This window comes from Oncorhynchus kisutch, linkage group LG2, assembly GCF_002021735.2.
Source record: "Oncorhynchus kisutch isolate 150728-3 linkage group LG2, Okis_V2, whole genome shotgun sequence".
NCBI lineage: Eukaryota > Metazoa > Chordata > Actinopteri > Salmoniformes > Salmonidae > Oncorhynchus > Oncorhynchus kisutch.
Window position 1 is genome coordinate 9,149,434 of NC_034175.2, and position 13,152 is coordinate 9,162,585.

General features: G+C 50.7%; 1 protein-coding gene across 12 annotated transcripts in view; it reads right to left on the reverse strand.

Moving 5' to 3' along the window:
• Nucleotides 1-13,152, reverse strand: part of LOC109900916 (kin of IRRE-like protein 3) — a 54,245-nt gene that overhangs the window by 7,025 nt on the left and 34,068 nt on the right. For all 12 annotated transcript variants that reach the window (XM_031786788.1, XM_031786781.1, XM_031786773.1 and 9 more), the window contains exons 2-7: nucleotides 12,052-12,204; nucleotides 10,928-11,077; nucleotides 8,429-8,586; nucleotides 2,396-2,546; nucleotides 923-1,028; nucleotides 297-445 (exon numbers count right to left, since the gene is read on the reverse strand). In XM_031786788.1, coding sequence (XP_031642648.1) covers nucleotides 297-445; nucleotides 923-1,028; nucleotides 2,396-2,546; nucleotides 8,429-8,586; nucleotides 10,928-11,077; nucleotides 12,052-12,204 — 867 coding nt within the window. The remainder of the gene's footprint in view (nucleotides 1-296; nucleotides 446-922; nucleotides 1,029-2,395; nucleotides 2,547-8,428; nucleotides 8,587-10,927; nucleotides 11,078-12,051; nucleotides 12,205-13,152) is intronic.

Below are 13,152 nucleotides of genomic sequence, written 5' to 3' on the forward strand. Positions count from 1 at the left end.
CCCCGAGCTGACAAGGTACAAATCTGTCATTCTGCCCCTGAACAGGCAGTTAACCCACTGTTCCTAGGCCGTCATTGAAAATAAGAATTTGTTCTTAACTGACTTGCCTAGTAAAATAAAGGTACATTTTAAAATATATTTTTTTTAAATCCTCTAAGCCATTTTCAAAGCACATTACACAGTATCCTCCAAAGACACAATAACTCTTGTGACGAGGGTGAACGTGTTCACAGACACACTACTCAGATTACACTATAGGCTACTAGTACTATGATACACTGATGTGCTCCACTCACATTGTACATCCACCAGGGTGCTGACGTTGGTGCTGCCCACTGAGTTGGATACCTCACAGGAGACAGGGTCTGTGAAGTACGAGTGGTCTACCGTCACCTCCAGGCTGTCTCCGTTCGCCTCCGAGATGGGGACTCCTCCCTTGGACCACCTGGACCACCAGATCACCACATCACATAGGGTTAGAATGTCAATGTACAACATCACATAGGGTTAGAAGGTCAATTTACCACATCACATAGGGTTAGAAGGTCAATTTACCACATCACATAGGTTAGAAGGTCAATTTACCACATCACATAGGGTTAGAATGTCAATTTACCACATCACATAGGGTTAGAAGGTCAATTGACCACATCACATAGGGTTAGAAGGTCAATTGACCACCTCTCATAGGGTCAGAAGGTCAATTTACCACATCACAAGATCACTTTGGTTTACCAGAACATATTGGGTTAGCAGGTCACTTTGGATCACTAGATCATTTTGAGTTACATGTGCGTTAATAATGATAAAGTCCAAACTGGACCAACTAAAAGGCTAATAGTTCCATAATAATGCAGCACACACTGACTTCATGAAATAAATGAACCCAACAAAGTGTAAGTTGAGGTGCTGTTTTTTTTACCTGTATCCTGTGATCTCAGGGTTGGCAGAGGCAGAGCAGATGAACAGAACCTTGGCTCCCTCCATGACAGTCTGGGGCTGGACGGACAGGGTCACTGATGGGGGGTCTACAGGACGGAGGGGAACACACAACATTACTGAGAGGTGAACTTAGTATGTGTCATATCTATCACTATGGAGGATTCTACAGTATATGAAGGCTGAATTTGTGTCAGTCAAGGGAGAAGGAACAGGACAGCAGCACTAAAGGGAGCTCTGTGAACACTGGAGGTATGTGTCACTGAGCTAGGACCCATAGCTAGGACCACCTGTAGCACACACTCCAGCAGGTACGTATATCTCTCTGGTCACCCCCAAAACCAATTCTTTCTTTGGCCGCCTCTCCTTCCAGTTCTTTGCTGCCAATGACTGGAACGAACTACAAAAAATCTCTGAAACTGGAAACACTTATCTCCCTCACTAGCTTTAAGCACCAGCTGTCAGAGCAGCTCACAGATTCCTGCACCTGTACATAGCCCATCTATAATTTAGCCCAAACAACTACCTCTCCCCCTACTGTATTTTATTTATTTATTTTGCTCCTTTGCACCCCATTATTTCTATCTCTACTTTGCACATTCTTCCACTGCAAATCAACCATTCCAGTGTTTTACTTGCTATATTGTATTTACTTCGCCACCATGGCCTTTTTTTGCCTTTACCTCCCTTATCTCACCTCACTTGCTCACATTGTATTTAGACTTATTTTTCTACTGTATTATCGACTGTATGTTTGTTTTACTCCATGTGTAACTCTGTGTTGTTGTTTGTGTCGAACTGCTTTGCTTTATCTTGGCCAGGTCACAATTGTAAATGAGAACTTGTTCTCAACTAGCCTACCTGGTTAAATAAAGGTGAAATAAAATACAAATACATCCATTTGAAGGGGTGTGTGTTTGTCACAGAGAGGTTAGTGTATGAATCATTGAAGGGTGAGCGAGTGCATGTGCAGGAAGGCAGAACTAACCACTCTTCCATTAACTCTAAAGTGGTGCTGGGTGAAATGTATTTATTCAACCAAAGCCCTCAACTAATGCCTAAAGTATATAAATAAATATATTATAGATGATATATGTGTATAGGCTATTATTGGCAGTATATTTGTATACAGTTTACCAATAGGACTATGTCCCAATATCCACACTAGCATACTAGTATCCATGGACAATACATCATTACATACTAAGTAGTATTCAAGTCTAATAGTTGGTAGTTGAATGTATTTGACTCTGTGTTCTCCATCCTCTGACAGAGTGCTGTACCTTGGGTGTGTCCCCATCACTGTATGACACTACAGAGTTTCATACCCGAGTGTGTCCCCATCACTGGGACGAGGACACTAGGGAGTGTTGTACCTTAGGTGTGTTCCCATCACTGGGAAGAGGACACTACGGAGTGACTGTAGGGGACACTAAGCGTCACTGAGGACACTCACGCTGGACGTTGATGGTGACGGAGGTCTGGAGTCCGGCAGGGGCGGCGGGGTTGAGGACACGACAGGTGTAGGTACGGCCAGAGTCCTTGTCCTCCGGCACCACAGGAAGCATACTGACAGCCAGTTCTCTCTTCCCATCCTCCATCCGCGTCTAGGAGAGACAGACCAGAGACATGGAGATAAGACATCTACGATGTTTACTGTACATCTCAATGGCCAAGACAGACCAGAGACATGGAGATAAGACATCTACGATGTTTACTGTACATCTCAATGGCCAAGACAGACCAGAAACATGGAGATAAGACATCTACGATGTTTACTGTACATCTCAATGGTCAAGACAGACAAGAGACATGGAGATAAGACATCTACGATGTTTACTGTACATCTCAATGGCCAAGACAGGCCAGAGACATGGAGATAAGACATCTACGATGTTTACTGTACATCTCAATGGTCAAGACAGACAAGAGATATGGAGATAAGACATCTACGATGTTTACTGTACATCTCAATGGTCAAGACAGACAAGAGACATGGAGATAAGACATCTACGATGTTTACTGTACATCTCAATGGTCAAGACAGACAAGAGACAGCTGTTAAACATGCAGAAGGAGTTATGAGTCCTTATTTCCCCTCTTGGGCTAGATCCATGAATTGATATATGTTGGTCCCTAAAGAGACAAAATGGTTTAAGTAGGGAAGTAAGGTATAGAATAGGTATAGACTCATAGTAAGGCCCTACTGAGTCTTCCCCCTCTAGGTGTTTGTGACACTGCGGGACCTATCTTTCTGACGTGTGAGGCATTCAAAATGCCATCCAGTCCATTGGCATGGCGGTTAAATCATATATTTTATGATGCGCCTGGGGATATTGTGCTATTCCCACATTTCTGAGAGTGCTCCCAGTCAGCGCTCCTTGTTTGTCATCATCTTTGAGATCTATTTATTGCTCGCAGGAATCAATACGTCTAAGTGAGGAAAGGGGTAGATTCTGGAGATATCGCCCGTCGCTTTTGACGCACACACAAAGAAACACACACACACACACACACACACACACACACACACACACACACACACACACACACACACACACACACACACACACACACACAGGGCTGTCAGACAGTGTGCAGTAATGGCAGGGGTGGCTGTGTCTGTATTTCTGGGCTGTAGCTGTGAGGAGGGGGGGCCGGGGGAGGGTTGTCTCACAGGCAGCTCTGGAAAAGGGCAAGGGCAGAGCAGATCCCATTCCCTGGACGGACGGACAAACAGACAGCTGAATCAATGGACCAGGCCGTATACTTCCTCAGCCAGACACACAAAAAGCATTTTTACGCTAGATCGAGTCGCATCACTCCCTGTCACCACCTCTCACTCTGCCCCAAGCCACCTCTCCCCCTCTCTACCTCCCCCTCCCCTACTCTAGCCCTCCCTCTCTCTAAAAGCACCCGTTTTCTTTCTTTCAGTGAACTGCATTTCAGTATCTCCCACCCTTCTTTACTCCCACTTTCTCTCTCCCTATCTCCTCCTCTCCCCTCCTGCCCCCCTCATTTTCTCCACTGCGGGCTCTAGTCTCCTTAAATGTGTCGTTTAGCGTAGTTTAGCGTGGTCAGAGAGTATGACAAATGTGAGTCTTTCCCAACTGCGGCTGGTTCACGCTCTGGCGCGTCCCCCCATTGGGTTTTGGCATTGTTGTGGGTGATTTCTCCTCAGCAGAAATTCTACTGTATCAAACGCTCATGCCTGTCTGAGCTTTGGCATGCTCCAGTTATGCTGTAGTGTCAGTGCATTAGAGTGTGAGGGGAGGGGGAGTAGGGGAGAGAGGAGGGGGGTTCAGGTATGAGTGAAAAAGGGGAGGGGGACTGCAGAGAGGGAGGTAGGGACAGAAAGAATAAGTCCTGAGAGAGAAAGAGAGAAATTGAGAAGAAAATGAAGAAAATAGAGAGAAAACAGAGAAAAGGAAGAGTCTGCTTCTGTATTCTGCCCTGAGATAAAGTTGCTGCATTTTGAGTAGCTGCTATACCCTGCTAAGCTGGGCTCTGCTGTACCCTGCCATACCCTGCTAAGCTGGGCTCTGTTGTACCCTGCCATAGCCTGCTAAGCTGGGCTCTGCTGTACCCTGCCATACCCTGCTAAGCTGGGCTCTGCTGTACCCTGCCATAGCCTGCTAAGCTGGGCTCTGCTGTACCCTGCTATACCCTGCTAAGCTGGGCTCTGCTGTACCCTGCCATACCCTGCTAAGCTGGGCTCTGCTGTACCCTGCCATACCCTGCTAAGCTGGGCTCTGCTGTACCCTGCCATACCCTGCTAAGCTGGGCTCTGCTGTACCCTGCCATACCCTGCTAAGCTGGGCTCTGCTGTACCCTGCCATACCCTGCTAAGCTGGGCTCTGCTGTACCCTGCTATACCCTGCTAAGCTGGGCTCTGCTGTACCCTGCCATACCCTGCTAAGCTGGGCTCTGTTGTACCCTGCCATAGCCTGCTAAGCTGGGCTCTGCTGTACCCTGCCATAGCCTGCTAAGCTGGGCTCTGCTGTACCCTGCTATACCCTGCTAAGCTGGGCTCTGTTGTACCCTGCCATAGCCTGCTAAGCTGGGCTCTGTTGTACCCTGCCATAGCCTGCTAAGCTGGGCTCTGCTGTACCCTGCCATAGCCTGCTAAGCTGGGCTCTGTTGTACCCTGCCATAGCCTGCTAAGCTGGGCTCTGCTGTACCCTGCCATAGCCTGCTAAGCTGGGCTCTGCTGTACCCTGCTATACCCTGCTAAGCTGGGCTCTGCTGTACCCTGCTATACCCTGCTAAGCTGGGCTCTGCTGTACCCTGCTATACCCTGCTAAGCTGGGCTCTGCTGTACCCTGCCATAGCCTGCTAAGCTGGGCTCTGCTGTACCCTGCCATAGCCTGCTAAGCTGGGCTCTGCTGTACCCTGCCATAGCCTGCTAAGCTGGGCTCTGCTGTACCCTGCCATAGCCTGCTAAGCTGGGCTCTGCTGTACCCTGCCATAGCCTGCTAAGCTGGGCTCTGCTGTACCCTGCCATAGCCTGCTAAGCTGGGCTCTGTTGTACCCTGCCATAGCCTGCTAAGCTGGGCTCTGCTGTACCCTGCCATAGCCTGCTAAGCTGGGCTCTGCTGTACCCTGCCATAGTCTGCTAAGCTGGGCTCTGTTGTACCCTGCCATAGCCTGCTAAGCTGGGCTCTGTTGTACCCTGCCATAGCCTGCTAAGCTGGGCTCTGTTGTACCCTGCCATAGCCTGCTAAGCTGGGCTCTGCTGTACCCTGCCATAGCCTGCTAAGCTGGGCTCTGCTGTACCCTGCCATAGCCTGCTAAGCTGGGCTCTGCTGTACCCTGCCATAGCCTGCTAAGCTGGGCTCTGCTGTACCCTGCCATAGCCTGCTAAGCTGGGCTCTGTTGTACCCTGCCATAGCCTGCTAAGCTGGGCTCTGTTGTACCCTGCCATAGCCTGCTAAGCTGGGCTCTGCTGTACCCTGCCATAGCCTGCTAAGCTGGGCTCTGCTGTACCCTGCCATAGCCTGCTAAGCTGGGCTCTGCTGTACCCTGCCATAGCCTGCTAAGCTGGGCTCTGCTGTACCCTGCCATAGCCTGCTAAGCTGGGGTCTGCTGTACGCAGCCATGGCCTGCTAAGCTGGGGTCTGCTGTACCCTGCCATAGCCTGCTAAGCTGGGCTCTGCTGTACCCTGCCATAGCCTGCTAAGCTGGGCTCTGTTGTACCCTGCCATAGCCTGCTAAGCTGGGCTCTGTTGTACCCTGCCATAGCCTGCTAAGCTGGGCTCTGCTGTACCCTGCCATAGCCTGCTAAGCTGGGCTCTGCTGTACCCTGCCATAGCCTGCTAAGCTGGGCTCTGCTGTACCCTGCCATAGCCTGCTAAGCTGGGCTCTGCTGTACCCTGCCATAGCCTGCTAAGCTGGGCTCTGTTGTACCCTGCCATAGCCTGCTAAGCTGGGCTCTGTTGTACCCTGCCATAGCCTGCTAAGCTGGGCTCTGCTGTACCCTGCCATAGCCTGCTAAGCTGGGCTCTGCTGTACCCTGCCATAGCCTGCTAAGCTGGGCTCTGCTGTACCCTGCCATAGCCTGCTAAGCTGGGCTCTGCTGTACCCTGCCATAGCCTGCTAAGCTGGGGTCTGCTGTACGCAGCCATAGCCTGCTAAGCTGGGGTCTGCTGTACCCTGCCATAGCCTGCTAAGCTGGGCTCTGCTGTACCCTGCCATAGCCTGCTAAGCTGGGGTCTGCTGTACCCTGCCATAGCCTGCTAAGCTGGGGTCTGCTGTACCCTGCCATAGCCTGCTAAGCTGGGGTCTGCTGTACCCTGCCATAGCCTGCTAATCTGGGCTCTGCTGTACCCTGCCATAGCCTGCTAAGCTGGGCTCTGCTGTACCCTGCCATAGCCTGCTAAGCTGGGGTCTCCTGTACCCTGCCATAGCCTGCTAAGCTGGGGTCTGCTGTACCCTGCCATAGCCTGCTAAGCTGGGGTCTTCTGTACCCTGCCATAGCCTGCTAAGCTGGGCTCTGCTGTACCCTGCCATAGCCTGCTAAGCTGGGGTCCCTGTACCCTGCCATAGCCTGCTAAGCTGGGGTCTCCTGTACCCTGCCATAGCCTGCTAAGCTGGGGTCTGCTGGACCTTGCCATAGCCTGCTAAGCTGGGGTCTGCTGTACCCTGCCATAGCCTGCTAAGCTGGGCTCTGCTGTACCCTGCCATAGCCTGCTAAGCTGGGGTCTGCTGTACCCTGCCATAGCCTGCTAAGCTGGGGTCTCCTGTACCCTGCCATAGCCTGCTAAGCTGGGCTCTGCTGTACCCTGCCATAGCCTGCTATGCTGGGCTCTGCTGTACCCTGCCATAGCCTGCTAAGCTGGGCTCTGCTGTACCCTGCCATAGCCTGCTTAGATGGTCTCTGCTGTACCCTGCCATAGCCTGCTTAGATTAGCTCTGCTGTACCCTGCCATAGCCTGCTTAGATGGGCTCTGCAGTACCCTGCAGTACCCTGCTAAGCTGGGCTCTGCTGTACCCTGCCATAGCCTGCTTAGATGAGCTCTGCTGCACCTTGCTATAGCCTGCTTAGATGAGCTCTGCTGTACCCTGCCATAGCCTGCTTAGATGAGCTCTGCTGTACCCTGCCATAGCCTGCTTAGATGAGCTCTGCTGTACCCTGCCATAGCCTGCTTAGATGAGCTCTGCTGTACCCTGCCATGGCCTGCTTAGATGAGCTCTGCTGTACCCTGCCATAGCCTGCTTGGATGAGCTCTGCTGTACCCTGCCATAGCCTGCTTAGATGGTCTCTGCTGTACCCTGCCATAGCCTGCTTAGATTAGCTCTGCTGTACCCTGCCATAGCCTGCTTAGATGGGCTTTGCTGTACCCTGCAGTACCCTGCTAAGCTGGGCTCTGCTGTACCCTGCCATAGCCTGCTTAGATGAGCTCTGCTGTACCCTGCTATAGCCTGCTTAGATGAGCTCTGCTGTACCCTGCCATAGCCTGCTTAGATGAGCTCTGCTGTACCCTGCCATAGCCTGCTTAGATGAGCTCTGCTGTACCCTGCCATAGCCTACTTAGATGAGCTCTGCTGTACCCTGCCATAGCCTGCTTAGATGAGCTCTGCTGTACCCTGCCATAGCCTGCTTAGATGAGCTCTGCTGTACCCTGCCATGGCCTGCTTAGATGAGCTCTGCTGTACCCTGCCATAGCCTGCTTGGATGGGCTCTGCTATACCCTGCCATAGTCTGCTTAGATGAGCTCTGCTGTACCCTGCCATAGCCTGCTTAGATGAGCTCTGCTGTACCCTGCCATAGCCTGCTTGGATGGGCTCTGCTATACCCTGCCATAGTCTGCTTAGGTGAGCTCTGCTGTACCCTGCCATGGCCTGCTTAGGTGGGCTCTGCTGTACTCTGCTGAGCTGTGCTGGTTTTGTGTGGGTGTTAGTGGATCCTGATGAGGTTGGGCATGGCCCTGCTCTCTCTAACCTGCCCTGGCCCGACCTGTTATCTGATTATGCTGTAGTCCTTCTGTACCTTGGAGTATATGGCCGTGTCCATGACCTCTCCGTCTCTGTACCAGGTGATCTCGGCGGCAGGCTTGGCCCCCGAGGCGCGGCAGGTGAGGTTGTAGGGTGTGTGGGCCTTCACACGTATGATAGGACCCCCCTCCACCACCGGGTCTGTGGGGGGAACTACAGGGAGAGAAGGAGGAAACACAACGCATTCATGTTAGAGGAGAGAAACAATCCACCGAACTGAAAGCTCCTTTTACAGTACACAGTACACTTCTGAATGAGAGGAACATCTAGTGAGATTAATGTGATGTGTTAACGCTGCATCAATTCATCCACTGCACACAGAGAAAACAATATCCTTTCATCATCATGTTGGTTCACGAGGTGTGTTTCTACCTTGTAGACTGGAATGGAAACCGACAACATTTGGCTTTGAGAAGAAAAAAAGAGAAGAGCTATTTCATTTTCCTTCTTAACATTGAGACTGGCATTAGTACTCTTTTACTCCCACTGTTGCCCAGTGATGTTTCATCTGAATTGCTTATTTGTTCATTTATTTGCATGGTTTCGCACACGCTGCCACCCCTGATGAAGGTGTCTATCTCCCCAGGCAATAACGGCAGGCGTAAACAGCAGCAGGCCTGCGCCCCGGTCTATCTCTCTCTCTCTCTTGCTCCCTCCGCTGAACCAATTTCTGTGTGTGTATCTGAATTGTCAGAGGTCCTTCCGCCACCGCGGCCCGGACACTAATGGAATCCGAGTGCTAGGTGATTTTAATTTCCATGCCGACTCCCTTGGCTGCTCTCCCGCCGTTGACTCCTTTGAATGCGCCAGATTTTTTTGGTCTCATCTGGCTGCATTGATTTCCCCACACACACACACACACACACACACACACACACACACACACACACACACACACACACACACACACACACACACACACACACACACTTCAAGACCCTAGCCTCTGTGTATCTGTGTTCTCGAAACAGGCCTACACACACACCCCGGTCCCTGCTTGATTTGCTCCTCTCTTAATGGGGACATTCTACTAGGTGTTAAGAAACAACATCTACAGCCTTTTCTGTCCACAAAGGCTCACGCTAACCAATCAAACAGTCCATCCTCGCCCACCTCCACTCTGTGCAGTGCGGGCATTGTGAAGCTGGCTTTGGGTGGGTGTATGTGGGTGTGATCTCTATTGACCGCGCTGCATTGTGCTCTTTCGAGCTGCACGTGGTCATAGGAGCGGAGAGGAAGTGGATAGTGAGCGGAGCTTGGCCCAACACTGAGTCAAGCCAATTAGAGCAGTGTTCTTCATCATGGGTCGTCAGAATTCACATGACCAGCCTTTCATTCGCTGCCTTTTCTTCTCCCCCTCGTCTCGCTGCTTAAACGAGCTCATAAAATGACAGAAACAAGCAGGGCAGTGGGGAGACAGTACAGTATCCTAGCCTTGTTGTTGGTGCATAGAGCCGAGGCTCCAGTGTCTTCTGTAACTGTCTCTCTGCTTTGTTGGGTGTATTTGCCAGATCATCAGAGAGACGTTCAGTCTAATGAATGTGCTGCTGCCTGTTCCCCCATCGGCCACCAGGTGCCAGCAGTGTTTCACTGTCTGGGAGTCCCACAAGGGGCCTCTCTCTCTCCTCCCACTCCCCTCCGCCATCCCTCTCTCCACCACCACCCTCCTCTCCCCACCTCTGGATGCCTGGTGAATATGTAGATCACTCACTTTGCGTTAATGTAAAAGCTGCCCCACGGTTGACAAATATTGTGACTCACTGTAAAATGTGCTAACTGTGCAGAACTTGACTTTTTAAGTGTCCACGCAAGTCATTTGTGACTGCAGCAATCACATTATCCTAGACTTCCACAGTCTTGATTATCGATACTGAAGGAAAATAGTTTTTTTTGCTGGCTCTGTTGGGTTTGAAAAATATTTACAGGGCTGATATACGGCAGTAAGTACATTTTACAGGTGTTATTTGTGAAAGTTGATAACAGCAGGTGATGTCATAAAAAGTTACAAGACATAGAAACTGTGAGCATTTTAAACATGTGTGTGTGTGTGTGTGTGTGTGTGTGTGTGTGTGTGTGTGTGTGTGTGTGTGTGTGTGTGTGTGTGTGTGTGTGTGTGTGTGTGTGTGTGTGTGTGTGTGTGTGTGTGTGTGTGTGTGTGTGTGTGCGTGTACGTATGTGTGTGTGTGTGTGTGTGTGTTTGTGTGTGTGTGTGTGTGTGTGTGTGTGTGTGTGTGTGTGTGTGTGTGTGTGTGTGTGTGTGTGTGTGTGTGTGTGTGTGTGTGTGTGTGTGTGTGTGTGTGCGTGTACGTATGTGTGTGTGTGTGTGTGTGTGTTTGTGTGTGTGTGTGTGTGTGTGTGTGTGTGTGTGTGTGTGTGTGTGTGTGTGTGTGTGTGTGTGTGTGTGTGTGTGTAAGTCTGTCAGAACCATAATGGTGCTTAACAATCTCCCTCTGTAGAGCCAACCTGCAGATCAGGGTGTGTTTGTGTATCTTACCTAGAACAGTGAGCTTGGCTCGGTGGGAGCGCAGTCCGGCCTGCGTAGCCTGACACTCGTACACGGCGTCATCCGCCAGCTCTGCCGAGTCGATCATCAAGCTGTGCTCACCTGATAGCGGGTCGCCCATTAAGGAGTAGCGTGTCCACCCTGCATTAAGCCAACACAAGGAATACAGAGAGTCAGAGAATGGGAAAGAAAACAAGAAAACAAACCCAACAATCAACAGCAGAATAACAAACCCAAACCGGAATGAAAAGACTGCAAAATGAGCAGACTCACGCCACAAACAAACGCCAAGGGCCTTTAAGACATAAATGGAAATGGTGCTGCACCACCCCCGGTTGAGCACTGAGCCGTTCCGTTGGCTGAGCAGCGTGGGACTGGCTAGGTGAAGGCCACAGCTACATGTGAGATTGGGGCGTGAGGCGACTGACTGTCCTTTAAAGCACAGACAAATCAAGATGTAGTGTCTAAGGTCAACCCCGAGCCTCACCCCCTTCCCACTAGTCCAGAACACAGCTAAATGTCAGCGCGTGACACCAGCCAATTGATTATCCACCTTGGTACAAAAGCCTCAAAATGCTAAACAACAAATTAAACGCTCTGTGTCTGTTTGTGGTAGAGAGGCTGTCTGCAGTATATTTGTTTCTCTCCACCTCCATTAATTTGAGTAGACAGACAGACAGAGAGCCAAGGCTTCCTAATGAGACCATGAATTGATCAGGGAGAGAGAGAGAAGTAGGGGAGCTAGAGTGTGACAGAGAGAAAGACAAAGAGAAAGAGAGAGATGGGGGAGACACAGAGATGGAGGGTGGAGAGAGAGAGAGGGAGAGAGAGGGGGAGGGGGAGACAGAGAGAGAGGGGGAAGACAGAGCGAGAGAGAGAGGGGGGGGGAGACAGAGAGAGAGGGGGAAGACAGAGAGAGAGGGGGGGGGGAGACAGAGAGAGAGGGGGAAGACAGAGAGACAGAGAGAGAGGGGGGGGGGGGGAGACAGAGAGAGAGGGGGAAGACAGAGAGACAGAGAGAGAGAGAGAGAGAGAGGGGGGGGGGGAGACAGAGAGAGAGGGGGAAGTCAGAGAGCGAGACACACAGAGAGATGTTGGTCAGATCAGATGCATACCTGGCAGATCTCTTTCTCCACCCAGCGCCAGGCCGTCTTTGGTCCACTGCACCATTCCTCTGTACCCCACGATGACACAGGGCAGAGTCACCGATTGACCAGACACCACTACCTGGTCTTGGGGCTGCTGGGAAAAGTAGGCTGCTCGGGTAGCTGTTGGAAGAAGAGGGAGGTTTGATGAGTAACATGTAATGATATAATCTAATAGAGATGCTTGAGCCAAATGCATGGCCATATTAAGCCAAGCCCCGTAATGAACTGGCCTGTTCATTCTGTTGTTTACATGTTGCCATGTTGTTACATGGGGTGGATGGAGGAGGCTGAAAATATGTATTTTCTCATTAAAATGGTGGCTGAGCTGAGCAGGAAGAGTCAGCTGCCTCATGACTTATTTAACTCTTTCCCCAGACCATATGGCAGCCACCGCACGGTGACACGAAACAAGCACACTGCGAAGGAGAGAAATCTGCCACTCTTTGGGGGAGCTTTTTGTTAAAATGGATGTTATACAATCAAAACTCCATTAAGTGTCCCGGGGGAAGCATCCGTCTGAGCCTGCTCAACGTCAACCAAGACACCTGCCTCTGTCTGTTCCATTGCTGTGTTTAAGGATGGGACACACACACACGGAACACACACACACACATGGAACACACAAACATACACGAACACACACACACACACTGAAAGCTTCACTCACACTCACTGGAATCCACACCCACACTCGCAACACACACACTTGCATCGCAACCCACACCTGCACACACACACACAAATTTTGAATACGACTCCTTGTTTCCCACTGTTTGTACCACGATGCTGGAGATTGAGTATTACAAACCCAACTGGCAGGGGAAGTAGATGGCTCCCCTCCAGAGGTAGAGCTAAACCATTGGGGGAGAGAGGAGAGGGCTGAGAGAGAACAGAGTTGGTTGGCTAAGTAGAGAAGAGAAGAGAAAGAGAGGGCTTTATCTTTCCTTTAAAAGAAAGAACCTTCCTTCATTTTTTATTTTCTTTCTCTCTCTCTCTCTCCCCCCCCCACCCACCCACACCCCTCTTTCAATAGGAGAATGGGGGACCAGGGGGAAGATAAAGAGGGCT